Genomic DNA, 18,015 nt, shown 5'->3' with positions numbered 1-18,015 from the left:
GTAAGCCATAGTAAGCTTAGCCGAAATTCCATACAATTCAACAAAGTTTTGTTTGGACTTTTATGCTCCATAAAATAAGATTACCCAACAAATAAGGGATACACATCGGTTGGGGGAAATCCTCTTCGTATCTCTCTACTACCATAATTGGATCCTAAAATCTCCTGTCCCAAAAGTAGCAAAATATAACCTTAGCCCAAGTAGGGATGGTCATTATGCAAGTACTAGATGAGTTTTGACTCGAATCGATTGAGTTAAAAATTTTTTTTTTTTTTGAAATTTTGATTTGATTTTATCTAATATAATATTATAATTATTCTTTACGTATTTAAAGATAATCGTAACAATATCCCTTTATATTTTATTTTTCAATTAATTCTTTATTTTATCTTATATATATATACATATATACACGTCAAGTTGAATCGGTTTCAAAGTTAACCTAAAATTTCAGATCTGGTTTCAGGTCGGATGGGCCCTCTTACACTTGGGTTGAGAGTGTAAGTGGAGAACTTCAATTTTTAGATGACGTTCAGGTGAGCTAAAAATTCAAACCGACTCGACCCAACCCCTTACCATCTCTAAGCCCAAGCCTGTAAAATGACAACAGACATTTGGGCAGCCACCAGGCACCAACTTAAAGGTAAAGAAACCGATGGAGCCATGGTCAACTCGCCCATCAAAACAAATATTGCATACATGAAACTGGTCAACTTATCTTAAATTGACAATAACAAGGAACTTGAACCACAAAGTTTCATGCCAAGTGTACGTTTCATGCTAAGTGTAGGTTTCAAGCTAAACCAATACAGCATACGATTATCGTGAGCTGAATCCAACTTTTTCACCAAATTAACATTTATAACGTTCATTTCAAGCAGCCGAAACTACCAATCCTAGCTAGCTGCAAGAAAATCAAATGGCGGCCATGGTCCATCCAGTTCCTCCCTAAATTTCTACTCGCCGGTAACTTGTATTGTGGGCTAACCCTTGGCCTTTTTCTAATAAAACGCATACAGGGTTGCTTCAAAATCGGTGTACGTCACAGCTGACACTTCCATGGCAAGAGAACGACCCCTGATCATATGTATAAAAGAATAATATCCATCAAAATCTATGCATCAGAACCAGTGATCTTAGCATACTTCATATCTTCATTCACTGCTTCACGTTGATCTTATCTTCAATGGCTCCTGCTTATTCTAGCCACGTTTGCATATTTGTATCCACTTTCTTCACGTTCATTTTGGCAAGTTCTTATGCAAATGCTGCAGCGGTAACTTCGGCCGCCATACTCGTAACAGTCGACCAATCGGGGAACGGAGACTACGAGAAGATACAAGACGCCATCAATGCAGTGCCATCCGATAACAAAGAACTCGTTTTCATAAGGGTTAAGCCTGGCATCTATAAAGAAAAGATTGTTGTGCCTGCAGACAAGCCCTTCATTACCATAAGTGGCTCCAAGGAAAATGGCACCATAATAACTTGGAATGACAGTGGGGAGATATTTGAATCACCTACCTTCACTGTGTTGGCTTCAGATTTTGTTGGTCGATACCTCACAATTCAGGTATCTCATATTTTTAATAGAATATGCTGATTTTTCAATAGTTTGATGAACTTAAAATATTTTTATTTACTTTTTGATAAATAGAATACATTTGGACCCGGAGCTAAAGCAGTTGCGTTAAGGGTATCAGGAGATAGGGCAGCTTTCTTCGGATGCAGAATTTCATCTTATCAGGATACATTGCTAGATGATACTGGAAGACATTATTACAAAAGCTGTTACATTGAAGGAGCTGTTGACTTCATTTTCGGGAATGCCGCTTCTCTTTTTGAGGTAAGTAATTATAAATTCACTAATATATATACCATAATCTGTTACTTGCTAGACAATCAAGCTAAACCATCAACTTACTTACATCTGAATTTTGGTAACATTATTGTTCCAGATGTGTCATTTGCATTCACTCTCAGAAGGAGATGCAGCAATAACAGCCCAACGAAGGCAGTCTCCATCGGAAAACACAGGCTTCACTTTCTTGGGTTGCAAGATAACCGGCGTAAAGAGTGCAGTACTAGGAAGGCCATGGGGTGCATATTCGAGGGTGGTTTTTGCCCTAACTTATATGTCTGATGCCATACTTCCCCAAGGGTGGGATGACTGGGGAGACTCGTCCAAGCAAAGGTATAACAACAAAACTTCAGATAAAGACCAACCCCTTCATTTTCTTACATTATTAAGTGTAGAGTTCTGAGGTTGAACAAACTGTTTTCTGGGTTTTTTTAATACTACAGCACGGTGTTCTATCGAGAATATAAATGTTATGGACCTGGAGCCAATGCAGGGAAAAGGGTTGAATGGTCAGGGAAATTGAGGGATAATGAGGCAGAGCTTCTCTTGACAAAGAACATGATTGGTGGCAAGAGTTGGATTAGATCTATGCCAACCCGTTTCAAGAAAGCTTCGGCTAAACATGCTTGATGATCATCAAGAACATTAATTAAAGAAATACTTTGCTGATATAGTGATGTCAATGGCTTCAATGTTCTTGCACATCTACCAGTTAGATTTTCTTTAATCATATTACATTTATTCTTTTGTTTTTTGTAATTACTTCAAAATAATTGATTATAATTACTTCAATGTTCACGAGGGCTGAAAGAGAAGCTTAATTGCCAGTCATGATTTATGAAGTCTTGAATCAATGAAGAAACACTTTGAATCTCTATTATCTAATTCTCAGGTTCCAAATAATAGTGAGAGCCTCAAAAATTCCCTGGGTGTATTTAGTTGGGAGAATGTGAGATTCTCATGGGAATGTAATTCACATTCTCCCGTTTGGTTGTTCGGGAATGTCATTCTCGGTAATCTTACATTACCAATAGTGGATTTTTTGGGATATATTACTGGGAATGTCATTACCTCCATTTCCTTATGTATTGTTGGATTACCAGTGTTTTGGACTAAAATACCATTAAAAAATTATTTCAAAAATATTTTTATTCTGACATTGAATAATAAAAATTCTACGAAGGTTAAATTACAAATTTATCCTTAAACTATTTTAGATTTACAAAAAAAAATATAATTAAAATATTATATGAAGTTCAGTGGTTAAAATAAAATTTTACCCTTTCATTAAACCTTTTTATATTTTCAATTTTGTAAAAAAATATATATATAAATTTTATGAATTTAAATTTTTTAAAGAAAATATATAAATATTTTTCAACTTGTTAAAAAAACAAATATATAATAAGGATAATTTGGTCAAATATACATTCTAATAATATTTTATTCCTTTAACCAAACACAATAATCTTACATTCCTGCTAAACCAACCAAACACAAAATACAACATTCCCAGTAATCTTATTATCTGGTAATTTTTTATTTTCGCTGATAATCTTATATTCCGTGAACCAAACGCACTTAAAGTTGAGTATCCAAAACCGAACATATCTCAATAGCCTTGCAAAACCCTAGATCCAATTGGCAAAATAGTATCGCACGACACCATCACATGTAGCCATACCAAGATCGATTCGACGAGCACCACCCGAACTAACTTTGAATCATCCAACGAGTCCACAATTTGCAGGTCTTGCACATCCTTGCCAAATAATGCGATTGGCCACTGCGTGGACAACTTCTTTGTCTTTTCTAATTTTTTTCCCTTAAGTTATATATAATTTTTACGTATCTATAATATATTTTTATATTATTAATATGTAAATATATATTATTATTATTATATCATATATCTATATCTCATACGTATTTAATTTAAGATGTATTCTTTCACTTTTTTAGTTATTATTATTTATCATATTTATTTTTCTTCATATATATATATATATATATATTTTTAATTTTCATTAATTTATTAATTTATATATTTACTTTTCATTTTATTATTTTTTATACTTTTATTTTTTGTATTTAATTTTTAAATGTTTTAAAATCATAATTTATATTTATTCTTTTAATTACATATTTATTTATTTTATTCATATTGTATTTTATTTATTATTTCTTTATTTTGGTACTTGTAATATTTTTATTTCACTTTGGCCCATTAGACCTGTATCATTTATTTTTTTACAATCTTAATTTATTATATTTTATAGTAACAGAACTCAAAGGTAAATAATTTGAATTTTTCCTTTAAATTTCGGGTCAAACTTTAATTTTATTCATTAAGACAACTCTTAACTGTGTTGATACCAAAAGGGTGATGTGATAGTACTCATCCTTACTCACATGTAATCAACTTCTGAACCCTTTCATGTGAATCGCTTATAAGACATAAATTTGGTTAAAGATAAAATTTGTATCCGACCTTACTTAATTCAAAAGATTAGTTGTAACTCCAAAAAAATATAATTCATTTTAAGTTGAAATGTAATCTCAAAAATGACAATTGTGACATAACTAAAGTGATAATTTCAAATTATCTCCGTCCTAAAATAATATTCTTTATTAACTTTTTAAAAGTTAAAATTTTTAACCATGATTATCTTAAATGTTTTAAAAGATTAAATTTTATTAAACATATATTTTAATATTACTTAATTAATTTTTTAAATATATTTTTATATTTCTACCAATAATAATTTCTTAATAATAAATAGTCAAATTTTAAAATAAATAATAAAAATAATTTAAGTGGGACATAGTCAAAATTTACCGTATTTTTATGATATTGGATTGCTGAATCGTTCATGTTTTGTTTTGGAGTTGGCCGAACAGTCTAATCACTTGATCACGTGGTAGCTTTTTTCCTGGGGCATTCCTCTACTCGTAGCCTTTTAGACCCTAAAATCAAACAAATAACATAAGGCCATGGTGTTGGGATCAAAGGTTGCATTCTAGACTTGCCTGGCTTTATTATGGGATTGGGCAGTGTTTTGAAAATTGGATAGGTCGGTTCAACCGAAAATTGTTGACTGATCCGATTCATTCTATATCGATTAAATTATTATTAGTGAATCGGAAAGAATCGTTAAACCGGCTGTGAATCATTCGAACTGTATCGGACTGTGAACCAGTTGAAAATGGTATTTTGTTTTTTTTTCTTAAAAAAATTAAATCAAACAGCGTCGTTTGTTAAACGAGCCGAGTCAAACTCAAAATATAATATTGAAACTTGAACTCAAAAAGGCTCGAACTCAAAAAAAAATTAGAAACTCGATTGAAGCCTGAAATTCGAGCTCGATTGAAGCGAAAGAATAGTTCGCTTTGTACTCACCAAAATGCTCTATGATTTTGAATGTCAAATTACCTCTATTATTTATAGAAGTCAGTTGGGATGTTCTTCTATGTTTTTTAGCCACGTGGGATTGTTTTGTTTTCATATTTTTACTCTTTAGACTTTTGTGATGCTCTTCTATGTTTCTTAGCCATGTGAGATTTTTAAAAAAAAATTAAACCAAACGGCATCGTTTGTTTTGATTATTTTAGCCCCAAATTTATTTTTTTTATTATAGTTATATAATTATATTTATTATTTAATATGTTTTACCTTAAATATTATGTTGTAGTTGATTTGAATCATTTTGTTTCACTTGATTTTATGGTTTTTAACTTATATATGTTATGACTTGCTTTGAATATGACTTCTGGTATAAAAAAACTGTTTTTTATTAAATGTTTTGGTATTTTTATTTAATTATTTAAATAATTAATTAATTATGACGTCGTCCAATTCTTCCGACTGACTGGTACAACCGGTTGAACCAATGAACCGGTAGCACGGTCGATTCGCTGACCGATTCGGTTCTGAAAACCATGGGATTGGGCAGTGAATTTTACATGTACGGATGTTTTAAGAAACATGACAAATACCCACAAAGGTATTGCACAATAGATGTTGGAATTTTTCTCGTCTTTCATAAAATGGCCTCATCTCCTTCATCATTGTGTTTTCTATCTTCTTCTTTTATCATACAGATGTTAATTATTGCTGAAATTTCACTATTTTCTTCTTATTATAAAATAGTTTTTATCGTTTATTTTTAATGATTCCCCATTAGTTTCTTAGTGTTTGAAATTCTTGATAATTTAATGGTACAAAACTAATGGACAGACGATTATACGGTCGGATAGATCACCAACGAGGCTAGGGCTGGATAATGATCAACCAAAATATTTTAGATTTCACACACCATCTTCTCCTTTCCCTTCTCAATTTATACCTTAAAACATTTTACTGCATCTCGAAATATTAACTACAACATCTAAACGAGGAATATTTAATCGAGTCGAATCAGAAAATAATCAAATTAACTGAGTTGATAAATATTATTTATCATTCAACTTTATTGATTTCTTTTAGTTAAGTAGGTTACATTTATTCAAGTTTTTGTTTAATTCAATTGTAATTATTTATAATGCTATCGTAATGATATATTTTAATTTAAACAATTCTCCTTACCCTTATACGACAGTGACGGATTCAGAAATTTAAAAAATGGAGGTCCAAAAATTTTAATACCTATTTTTTTTTCAAATTTCAATAAAATAGGTATGCAAATTATTTATTTTTTTTTTCTTTTTCCCTTACAATATTGAGTTATATTTAATCATTTATCCAAAATAATGGATATGCACTTAGTCCCCTAGGAAGCCGAGTGGCCAAGTGCATCCGCCCCTCTAATACTATATACATATATTTATTCATATATTTTTACATGTATAAGTAAGATATGTAATGTTATTTAATAAATCAAATATCATATGTTAGTATATTTATAATGTTATTTTTAAAGTATGTTTTAGGATAAAATATCAATGTGAGTATAAAAAGATTCAAGGAATTGATGCAAATAACGGTAGTTGGAGGACCAAACTAACTAAAATATAAAATCGATAGATTAAATTGAAAAGAGAAATTTGTTGTAAAAAAAAGGAGTTGAAGTTATACACCGTAGTTGAGGAGCACGTGATTCAAGTTTAATTAAAAATAGACTTAAAACAAAATATGAAATGAAGAAACAATAAAATCAAAGAACAAATGACAAAACAATCAAAGTATTTAATTAGAATTAAAATCCAAAACAACATAGTTTTAATACTCCGTTTTTAGTTGTTCAGACTTTTAAAATTCAAACATAACTTAAATTTGAAATCAAAACGATTGGTTGGAGTTAACTTGATTAACTCGAACAACTTAATTCGAATAACATAAAATTTTAAAATCAAATTAAATTTGATCACCTAATTCCCATTATTTGATGGAATTATGTTTAAATCCATAGAAAAATATAAAAGTATAGGTTAACACATGATAAAATTATAGTTTGATCTCTTAATATGATAAAAATATAATGTAATCCTCATAAAAATTGTAAAATTATAAATCAAAACACAAAGATAAAATTATATTTCGACTCCATTGAAAAGTTAAAATTTCAATTTCAACCCCAACTAACTCTTTTTTTTTTTTTGGCTTCACCGTTGCATTCTAATGAAACTAACGATTACAATGAAAGGCCAATCCGACGCTCAAAGAATACAAGCAATTATGATGAATGAAATGGAAGACAATAATGGTTGTGAAATTTCATTTTGTAGGGAAGAAACCTGGTCCATTGGATTGAATATCTTCTTCTTTTTCATTATTCATCTTGACTTTTCTTCTTGACCAGCTGCAAGAAAGTAACCCAATCTTCCAATTTGCATGATGATGACAACCCCAACTATAAGGATAGTTTATACATATTTCCCTTTTTTAATCGAGTCGAGTCGACCATCATCTATTTGCCATTATGTCATAGTAAATCAATAATGTCTTAATCATTCATCGCCCATACGACCCCTGTTTTCACACTCTCTTATTGACGCCTTCACTTTGAGTTTGCAGTAACTCTGCATGAGGCAAGGAAATTCTGACAACTGATCTGTTGGGCACTGCTTAATGCTTCAGTTTATGACTTTCAGGAATTCCAAATTAAATGTGTATAATTTTTTTGATTTGATGGGTCGAGTCTGTTATTTAATCTATTATAAAACCGTGCACGTGGGATGGGGACAACCCTTGATGACTAGCGGTGTTGGCCAGCGAGGGTCCATTTCCTTTTGAGAGGTTCACCATTATTTGTGGCTCAAAGTTGAAGCAAATTTTTTTCCCAGTGGAATTAAAGTGAATATGGAGACAGTGATAGCTTGAGGTGAGAGGTCCCAGATCATACATGTGTTGGGACGATGGCGTTTATATGAACAGATTTTACTTTGTTTTTTCAGTAAAAATCTCAATCCTTAAATTATACTTAAAACTATCTGTGTTTAACATTTAAATATGATAGCTATTAGCCAGGCTCGACGGACGGTAAATTGCCTGCAACTAAATCCAAAATCCCTATTAATGTTAGTATAACCAGGAAATCCAATGCATGGGCCCGGGAATAGCTGTGAAATATAAACCCCATTAAGGTACTGGGTACCTAATCTTACGATTGATTGGAGATGGACTGATTATTTATCTGTCCAATAAACTATCGACGTTAAGAAGGGGACCCTTTAATTGCGTACAGTTGATGCACATCACTGATGGATAGGTACAAAAGGTGATGTTTTCCATTCATTTTTAAGTGACTTGTTTATTGAGAAAATAACTGCACAACTGTTTCAGCTTGCCAAATTGAAACTGCGTGGGGACAGATTGATAACACAGCATTTATCTCATATGGTAAAGACAATAAATCTTGAATTTGAAGTTTGAATCTTAACATTTACGTTACGGAGTCGTTTAAAGATTCAAAAAAATTGGAGAGTAGTTTAGTATGTTAATTGTGTAAATGTGAAATGTAAATCAAGAGAGAAGTTGGGAGATTGGAACTTCTGTGGATGGGAATATGTGTATGTACCACTCGGAATCTCTCAACCTTTAGCCGCCAAGGAAACTGAAGACATCTATCTCATCTCTTTAACCCCAAAATAACAACCCTTAAATTTCCACACCACATGCTGTAAATCTTCTTCTATTCGCCTCATTTCATTCCACTAATACCCAAATTGCCACTCTTAAAGACTGTCCTTCTAGTTCACTTTGTGAGGCCTAGTTTTGGGAATTCACAAGTCCTGATGATTGTTTGTTAGGCTGAAGTTAGATAATGCGGTTCTTATTACGAGAGCTTCAGCTTCAGCTTGTATTTCAGCTTCTCATTTAAGCATTTAATGTTGAAAAATAAACAAGTGACCAAGCCATTTTCAGTGGCAGCCAACAATTTTGTCAAAAAGGGTTGGCTATTTGTTGAAAATCAACAATGGTAAAATCTTAATTTTAGTCATTGTAATTTAGGGTATTTACAAATTAGTCTTTAAGCTTCAACTATAAATACCCTAGCTCATTTAGCTTCAAAACCATCCAAAAACATTCTAGCTTTCTTCCAATACTAGAGAGATTTTAGAGAGTTTCTTGAGAGTTGTTTTCTCCTTTTTATCTAGAGAGAATTATCATTGTTTTCTCCTTGGTAGATCGAGAGAGGTTGTAATTCCTATTTTCTCATAGTGAAATTCTTCTACCGTTGCCCGTGGTTTTTACCCTATATTATTCAGGGGTTTTCCACGTAAATTTTATGTCTCTTTTATCTTCATTTTTATTTTCTCAAAATATCAGTTGCGATTTTGTTCTATCCGATAGCCGTCTTCCGCAACAATTGGTATCAGAGCTAGATTAGAGTGTGTAATATCTGCTTATTGTCTTTGTGGTTGCCACCAAAAGGTGGATTCTCCAACATAAGAAAGTAAGAAGTTATTACACATTCTTTGAAGGTTTCAGAGAACAATTCACGATAGTGAAATAGTGGGAGCTATCCGTAAACGAAGCAATGACAACGAAATTTGATATTGAAAAGTTCAATGGGAGAAATTTCTCATTGTGGAAATTGAAGATGAAGGCCATCCTAAGGAAAGACGGGTGTCTAGCGGCTATCAATGAAAGGCCGGTGGATTTCGCAGATGACATCAAATGGAACGAGATGGACGGGAATGCTATGGCAAACTTTCATATAGCATTAGCAGATGAAGTATTGTCAAGCATCGAGGAGAAGAAGACAGCTAAGGAGATATGAGATTATCTCATCAAATTGTACGAGGCCACATCGCCGCACAATAAAATTTTCCTTAAGAGGAAATTGTACACTCTCCGTATGCCAGAATCTACTTCAGTGACGGAGCACTTAAATACACTGAACACCTTATTTTCTCAGCTTACATCCTTAAGTTGTAAAATAGGAGAACAAGAACGTGCTGAACTTCTACTTCAAAGTCTACCGGATTCGTACGATCAACTCATCATCAACTTGACAAACAGTAATGTCACCATTCTAGTCTTCGATGACGTTGCAGCTGATGTTCTACAAGAAGAAAATCGGCGCAAGAACAAGGAAGACAGATAAGTAAATCTGCAACAAGCAGAAGCGTTGAAAACGATGAGAGGGAGATCAACAGAACGTGGCCAAAGCAGCAGTCATAAACATGGTAGATCGAAGTCGAGGAGCAAGAAGAATTTAAAGTGCTACCACTGTGGAAAGAAGGGTCACTTGAAGAAGGATTGTTGGAGTCTAAATAAAAAACTCCAATCTACAAGGCAATACCGCAAACACTTCAGATGATGGAGATGCTCTATGCTGTGAAGCGTCAACCACCGTGGAAGGCAGAAAAAGATTTGCAGATATATGGCTCATTGATTCGGGAGCGACATATCACATGACCTCAAGAAGAGAATGGTTCCATCATTATGAACCTGTCTCAGGAGGATCTGTGTATAGTTGCAATGATCATGCCTTAGAGATCGTTGGTGTGGGAACCATCAAATTGAAGATGTATGATGGAACAATTAAAGTTATTCGAGATGTGCGGCACGTGAAAGTCTGAAGAAAAATTTATTATCCTACAGATTGTTGGATAATAATGCTAGCAAGATTGAAACACGGAAAGGAATCATGAAGGTGTTCCGTGGAGCGCTTGTGGTGCTGAAAGGTGAAAAGATAACTACAAACTTGTACATGCTGAAGGGAGAGACATTGCTAGAAGCAGAAGCCTCTGTTGCCTCATGTAGTTCAGATTCTGCAATGTTATGGCATAAGAAACTTGGACACATGTCAGAACAAGGAATGAAAGTCCTTGTGGAGAAAAAGCTACTTCCAGGCTTAACAAATGTATCACTTCCTTTGTGTGAGCATTGCATAACAAGTAAGCAGCACCGGTTTAAATTCAACACATCAAATTCTAGAGGCAAAAGTGTTCTAGAAATGGTTCACTCTGACGTATGACAAGCACCAGTAACGTCCCTAGGTGGAACAAAATACTTTGCCTCATTTATTGATGACTACTCCAGGAGATGTTGGGTGCACCCTATTAAGAAGAAGTCAGACGTGTTTTCAACTTTCAAAAACTTCAAAGCGCGGGTGGAACTTGATTCTGGAAATAAGATCAAGTGTTTCAGAACAGATAATGGAGGAGAATACACAAGCGAATAATTTGATGACTTTTGCAGGAAAGAAGGCATCAAAAGACAGTTCATAGTGGCGAACACTCCTCAACAAAATGGAGTGGCAGAGCGGATGAACAGAACCTTGTTAGAAAGAACAAGAGCAATGTTGAGGGACGTAGGCCTAGAAAAATCACTCTGGGCAGAAGCAGTCAATATCGCCTGTTATTTGGTGAATCGAGCTCCATCAACTGCAATAGAGCTGAAGACACCAATGGAGATGTGGACTGGTAAACCAGTTGATTATTCAAACCTCCATGTATTTGGAAGTATTGTGTACGTGATGTACAACGCCCAAGAAATATCAAAGCTGGATCCAAAATCCAGAAAATGCAAATTCTTGAGGTATGCTGATGGAGTAAAGGGGTATCATTTGTGGGATCCCACTGCCCGCAAAGTGATCATTAGCAGGGATGTTATCTTTGTAGAAGATAAGCTACAAAGAAAAGAAGACAATGACAGCACTGAAAAGTTAGAGACTACACAAATACATGTAGAAAAGGAGTTTGAACAAGGAGATTCTTCTGAAGCAGAACCAGCACATGATGAACAGGAACCAGAGAGTTCTGAAGCTCCAACAACTCGTCAATCAGATCGTGTGAGAAGACGTCCCAATTGGCACTCAGATTATGTTATAGAAGGTAATGTTGCATAATGTCTTTTAACAGAGGACGGTGAGCCATCAACATATCAGGAGGCAATAAACAGCTCAGATGCTTCACTGTGGATGATGGCGATGCAAGAAGAAATCGAAGCCCTTCATAAAAATAATACATGGGACCTTGTGCCACTACCACAAGGAAGGAAGCCAATTGGTAACAAATGGGTTTTCAAAATCAAGCGAAATGGTGACGATCAAGTGGAGAGGTATCGTGCAAGACTGGTGGTCAAAGGATATGCTCAGAAAGAATGTATTAATTTCAATGAAATTTTTTCTCCTGTGGTTCGACTAACAACAGTTCGAGTAGTCTTGGCAATGTGTGCTACATTGAATTTACATCTGGAACAGCTAGATGTTAAAACAGCTTTTCTTCATGGAAATCTTGAAGAAGAGATTTATATGCTCCAGCCTGAAGGTTTTGAAGAAGACGAAAAGAAGAACTTGGTTTGCAGGTTGAACAAATATCTGTACGATCTAAAGCGCCGAGGTGTTGGTATATGAGATTTGATTCCTTCATTATGTGCCTTGGATACAACAGACTTAATGCAGACCCTTGTGCTTATTTCAAGAGGTCTGGTGATAACGATTTTGTTATATTGTTGTTGTATGTGGATGACATGTTGGTTGCAGGACCCAACAAAGATCATATTGAAGAATTGAAGGCACAACTGGCTAGGGAATTTGAAAAGAAGGACTTGGGATCAGCAAACAAGATTCTAGGGATGCAAATTCACCGAGACAGAAGTAATAGGAAGATTTGGATTTCACAAAAGAATTACTTGAAGAAAACCTTGTCACGATTTAGCATGCAAGATTGTAAGTCAATTTCTACCCCTCTTCCTATTAACTTCAAATTATCCTCCAGTATGAGTCCTAGCAGTGAAGAAGAGAGGATGGAGATGTCTCGAGTACCGTATGCATCAGCAGTGGGAAGTTTAATGTTCGTTATGATATGCACAAGACCAGACATTGCACAAGCAGTGGGAGTGGTTAGTCGGTACATGGCGAATCCAGGCAAAGAGCATTGGAATACAGTAAAGAGGATCCTAAGATACATCAAAGGGACCTCAAATGTTGCATTATGTTACGGAGGATCAAACTTACTAATCAATGGGTATGTAGATTCTGACTATGTAGGGGATTTGGATACAAGCAAATCTACAACAGGATATGTGTTCAAAGTTGCTGATGGAGCTGTAAGCTGGGTTTCTAAGTTGCAGTCAGTTGTGGCTACATCCACAACGGAAGCAGAATATGTAGCAGCTACACAAGCCAGTAAAGAAGCAATTTGGTTGAAGATGTTATTGGAGGAGCTTGGGCATAATCAAGAGTATGTCTCTCTGTTTTGTGACAGTCAAAGCGCCTTGCATCTAGCAAGGAATCCAGCATTTCATTCAAGGATAAAACACATACGAGTTCAGTACCACTTCATTCGTGAAAAGGTGGAAGAAGGAACAGTGGATATGCAGAAGATCCATACCAAAGACAACATAGCAGATTTCATGACAAAGGCGATCAACGCTGATAAATTTACTTGGTGTCGATCCTCTTGTGGCCTGTCAGAGACATAAGTAACATGATGGTACAAGGTAGAAAGAATTGTGTGAAGATATGATTGTTCCAATCAAATCTTCAAGTGGAAGATTGTTGAAAAATAAACAAGTGGCCAAGCCACTTTCGGTGGCAGCCACCAATTTTGTCAAAAAGGGTCGGCTATTTGTTGAAAATCAACAATGGTAAAATCTTAATTTTAGTCATTGTAATTTAGGGTATTTACAAATTAGTCCTTAAGCTTCAACTATAAATACCCTAGCTCATTTAGCTTCAAAACCATCCAAAAGTATTCTAGCTTTCTTCCAATACTAGAGAGATTTTAGAGAGTTTCTTGAGAGTTGTTTTCTCCTTTTTATCTATAGAGAATTATCATTGTTTTCTCTTTGGTATATCGAGAGAGGTTGTAATTTCTATTTTCTCATAGTGAAATTCTTCTACCGTTGCCCGTGGTTTTTACCCTATATTATTCAGGGGTTTTCCACGTAAATTTTGTGTCTCTTTTATCTTAATTTTTATTTTATCAAATTATCAATTACGATTTTGCTCTATCCAATACCCGTCTTCCGCAACATTTAAGGTGCCAAAAACAGACAAAACAGTGAAGGAAATGACATGTTTCTGTTGTTTCATTAAAACCTTGTAAAAGCTATAAGCGTCATGTCAGAATTTCTCTGTGCCTAGATTCTCATCATCTATGGTGTAATGGAGGTACAGATAAGATCATTACAAAATTGCTTCCATGGTGGATCTTGAGAAGGAAGAAACCGCACACATCAGTCTTAACATGTCATCTAAAAAGGAGCTTCTTTCCACAGCCATGAAGAGAACCAGCGAGTGGTATCATTAATATTATCCCCTTTTTTCCATTAAAAGGTATTGATTTGTACGAGTTTGGCTGCTTAAGTTGATAACTTGATCCTTTTTTCAAGGATTTTCTCACAGGAGATTCCCAGTGATGTCACAGTTCAAGTTGGAGGAGTTTCTTTTTCACTGCATAAGGTAAACCTATGACTCTATTTTCCAAGTTAGCATCTAGATTTTGTTGAATTTGATTGAATTGTGCCATTTTTTAACTTATTTCCGACGTGAATTCCAGTTTCCATTGGTCTCCAAGAGTGGTTACATAAGGAAATTCATATCAGAATCCAATGATGCTGATCTTTCAGTCATAGAAATCCCCAATGTTCCGGGTGGAGCAGATTCATTTGAACTCGCGGCTAAGTTCTGTTATGGGATAAATTTCGAGTTAAGCACTGAAAACATTGCGATGCTAAGATGTGCCTCCGAGTATCTCGAGATGACCGAGGACTATGCGGTCGGTAACCTTGTGGGAAGAACTGAAGCCTACTTGAATGAAGTGGCACTTAAGAGCCTAGCTGGAGCTGTTTCTGTGTTGCATATGTCTGAAAGCCTCCTCCCAATTGCAGAGGAGGTTAAATTGGTGAGCCTGTGCATAGATGCGATCTCTCTTTTAGCTTGCAAAGAGAGCCACTTCTGCATGTCTAGCAGGTCTGATAGTGTCAATGGTAGTGCCAATTCTTCGACAATCGCTTGCTCAAAACCTATAGTCGATTGGTGGGCTGAAGATTTAACTGTTCTTCGGATCGACATCTTCCAACGGGTTCTGATTGCAATGATAGCAAGAGGTTTTAAACAATATGCACTTGGTCCAGTGCTTATGCTTTATGCACAAAAAGCTCTTAGAGGTTTGGTGAGACCCCGTACCGGCATAATTGATTTGTTTACCGGTTAATATGCTTGATGTCTAAAAGTGCAGACTCCTTTTTCGTGCAGGAAGTATTCGGAAAGGGGAGGAAGAAAATCGAGCCGCGACAAGAATACGAGAAAAGGGTTGTGTTGGAAACCATAGTGAGCCTTCTGCCTAGGGAGAAAAACGCAATGTCCGTAAGCTTTCTATCCATGTTGCTTCGTGCAGCGATATATCTAGAAACAACCGTTGCTTGTCGACTTGATTTGGAAAAAAGGATGGCCTTGCAATTAGGACAGGCTGTTTTAGATGATCTCTTGATACCTGCATATTCTTTTACCGGAGACACATTGTTTGATGTCGACACCATTCAGCGTATCTTGACGAACTACATCGAATATGATACCGAGGGCAGCCATTTTGGCTACAAAGAAGAAGATGAGTACATTTCTCCCCCACCAAGTGACTTAAAAAGGGTGGGAAAGCTAATGGAGAGCTACCTAGCTGAAATAGCATCCGACTGTAATCTATCCGTCTCGAAATTCATCGGTCTCGCCGAACTCGTTCCGGAACAATCGAGAGTAACAGAGGATGGGGTGTACAGAGCCATAGATATCTACCTCAAGGTACATATTTTTTGTGATATTTTTTATAACAAGGTATATATAATCCTTTATAAATGCAGTCATTTTAATCATAGGCTCATCCCACTATAAGTGAGTTGGAGAGGAAGAAAGTTTGCAGCTTAATGGATTGCCAGAAACTCTCACGGGAGGCCTGCGCTCATGCAGCTCAGAACGACCGTCTTCCGGTCCAGACGGTGGTTCAAGTGCTTTACTACGAGCAGCAACGCCTTCGAGATGTTATGAACGGAAGCGTATCCAGCGGAGATTCCCCTGCTGTCATCTCTTCCAGGGTAAATTTATACCCTACTGATATCCACCCAGTTTCAGGTGAAGTTTCCAGCTTGAAAAGAGAGAATGAGGACCTGAAACTAGAACTGGTGAAAATGAAAATGAGATTGAAAGAGATAGAAATATCAACATCAGCAAAATCGGGAGTAAGCAGTCCTATGGGAAGCATTACGCCATCATCTGATAAGCCTCCTTTGCCTCGAAAATCATTCATGAATTCGGTTTCAAAGAAACTCGGACGGCTTTATCCTTTTGTCGGAGTTTCAGGTTCCGGTGGCAAAGCTCGAACAAGACCCGCCAAAGATAGGAGGCACTCCATATCTTGACACTACCATTTACCATTTTCTCAAGTGTTCAACGTCTGTGTTACTTATAAGGCTTGAGACAACGTCTAGCTCTCTTTCTTCTTCTTCTGCATGGTATTGTTGTAAATATTATCGTCTTTATGGAGGTTCTTGCCACTTGAAAGGCTACTTCTCTGAAACTCTGATCAAGACATAGCATAGCCCTGATTTTGGTGGATGAACGCATACACAAAAGCTGAATTCCATGTCTACTTAAACTATATTAAATTGTTTACAATTTGAATCATCCCGTGCTCTATTGATATCATTTTATTTTATAAAAATATTTGAAAATAAAGAATAACCTATAAAAACTACATGTAACCTAATCATATATGAACCTCAATTTTGTGAAAGGGTATACATAAAACTTCTATTTAATTCAATTTTAAGAAATTAAGAATTGTTATCAACATGTAATCGTTTTACATAAATATTATATGCATAAATAATTATATCTATCTAATATAAAAATAAATTAATATATTTATTTTTTAAATAATTATAATTAATTAAAATTAAAGTTTTATTAAATCAAAATTAAAATTTCAGCGCATAATTATGAAAAATCAAATTTTATCTATAATTTTACAAATTTAATCAAATTAATTATCATATCTTCATCATCACTTGTATAAATACGTTTGAAATGTAAAAACATCTTATTTTCGGCCAAAATTTCACATTTAAAGAGTAATTATTGACTTAAAGCAAGAAGCAAAAAATACAATACTTTTTACGTTTGAGAAACTCGTTAGAAAAATTCGTTTGGAGAAGCATTCTCAAATAAAAGCCACTCAATATATTTAAATATTAAATATTTAAATGCATTCAAATTTACTTATTTCTTCTCACGATAACCATATAAACTAAGTTAAGATCCAAGAGAACCTGTTAGTAACACATTTTTAAAGCAATTACACAAATTAACTGAAATGAATTCGTAATTTTACGATGTTTAACATACATGCGACAGATTTTTCAATCTTGTCTCTCAATCCCCCGAATTTATTGATTGGTTCTTCTACGTGTTGGATACTGGGTCACCTTTTTATGGGGATAGTCGAAATCCAAGTCGTTGGGCAACGAGGGGAGCAGTTTGAGTTGAGGAGACTAAGGCGGCCATTGACAAAGCCAAATAAAAGCACCCATACTTCATTGAAGCTCCCCCACCATTTTGTCTATTATTTTAAATGAGTTAAAGTCACTCTTTCTTTGCTGGTAAAAGAAGATTCCTCACAAACCACTTTGAAACTTCTCTCTCTCTATATATATAAAACACTTTGCATCTTCTCTTTGCTAGCTTTTATCATTTATGCCCTTTGTTTCT

The 18,015-nt window shown here is 34.9% G+C and overlaps 2 protein-coding genes across 3 annotated transcripts; both read left to right on the top strand.

The window, feature by feature from the left end:
- The first annotated feature begins 1,165 nt into the window (after positions 1 to 1,165).
- Positions 1,166 to 2,491, top strand: LOC120131024 (putative pectinesterase 11). Its single transcript, XM_039148136.1, has 4 exons — positions 1,166 to 1,573; positions 1,658 to 1,846; positions 1,959 to 2,194; positions 2,305 to 2,491. Exons 1-4 carry the CDS (start codon positions 1,187 to 1,189, stop codon positions 2,489 to 2,491), a joined length of 999 nt encoding a protein of 332 aa, XP_039004067.1. The 5' UTR covers positions 1,166 to 1,186.
- An 11,805-nt stretch (positions 2,492 to 14,296) lies between these two features.
- Positions 14,297 to 16,726, top strand: LOC120130777 (BTB/POZ domain-containing protein SR1IP1-like). Of its 2 annotated transcripts, none has more exons than XM_039147935.1 (5): positions 14,297 to 14,556; positions 14,649 to 14,718; positions 14,816 to 15,430; positions 15,514 to 16,053; positions 16,128 to 16,726. In XM_039147935.1, exons 1-5 carry the CDS (start codon positions 14,459 to 14,461, stop codon positions 16,665 to 16,667), a joined length of 1,863 nt encoding a protein of 620 aa, XP_039003866.1. In that variant the 5' UTR covers positions 14,297 to 14,458; the 3' UTR covers positions 16,668 to 16,726. The 2 variants fall into 2 exon arrangements, with proteins under 2 accessions (XP_039003866.1, XP_039003867.1); XM_039147936.1 differs by having other exon boundaries at positions 16,172 to 16,500.
- The last annotated feature ends 1,289 nt before the right edge of the window (positions 16,727 to 18,015 follow it).

The sequence above is a fragment of the Hibiscus syriacus genome, unplaced genomic scaffold (assembly GCF_006381635.1).
Source record: "Hibiscus syriacus cultivar Baekdansim isolate YM2019G1 unplaced genomic scaffold, ASM638163v2 tig00110548_pilon, whole genome shotgun sequence".
Lineage (NCBI taxonomy): Eukaryota > Viridiplantae > Streptophyta > Magnoliopsida > Malvales > Malvaceae > Hibiscus > Hibiscus syriacus.
The sequence above is the reverse complement of the archived record's forward strand: the minus strand, read 5'-3'. Positions and strand labels throughout refer to the sequence as shown.

Excerpts from the sequence above, each read along its gene's own strand:
- LOC120130777 (XM_039147935.1), top strand. The coding sequence starts at position 14,459 with ATGGTGGATCTTGAGAAGGAAGAAACCGCACACATCAGTCTTAACATG. Across the intron at positions 14,557-14,648 it reads ATGAAGAGAACCAGCGAGTG|GATTTTCTCACAGGAGATTC; the intron begins GTATCATTAATA and ends CCTTTTTTCAAG. Across the intron at positions 15,431-15,513 it reads AAAAAGCTCTTAGAGGTTTG|GAAGTATTCGGAAAGGGGAG; the intron begins GTGAGACCCCGT and ends TTTTTCGTGCAG.
- LOC120131024 (XM_039148136.1), top strand. The coding sequence starts at position 1,187 with ATGGCTCCTGCTTATTCTAGCCACGTTTGCATATTTGTATCCACTTTC. Across the intron at positions 1,574-1,657 it reads GTCGATACCTCACAATTCAG|AATACATTTGGACCCGGAGC; the intron begins GTATCTCATATT and ends TTTGATAAATAG. Across the intron at positions 2,195-2,304 it reads GGAGACTCGTCCAAGCAAAG|CACGGTGTTCTATCGAGAAT; the intron begins GTATAACAACAA and ends TTAATACTACAG.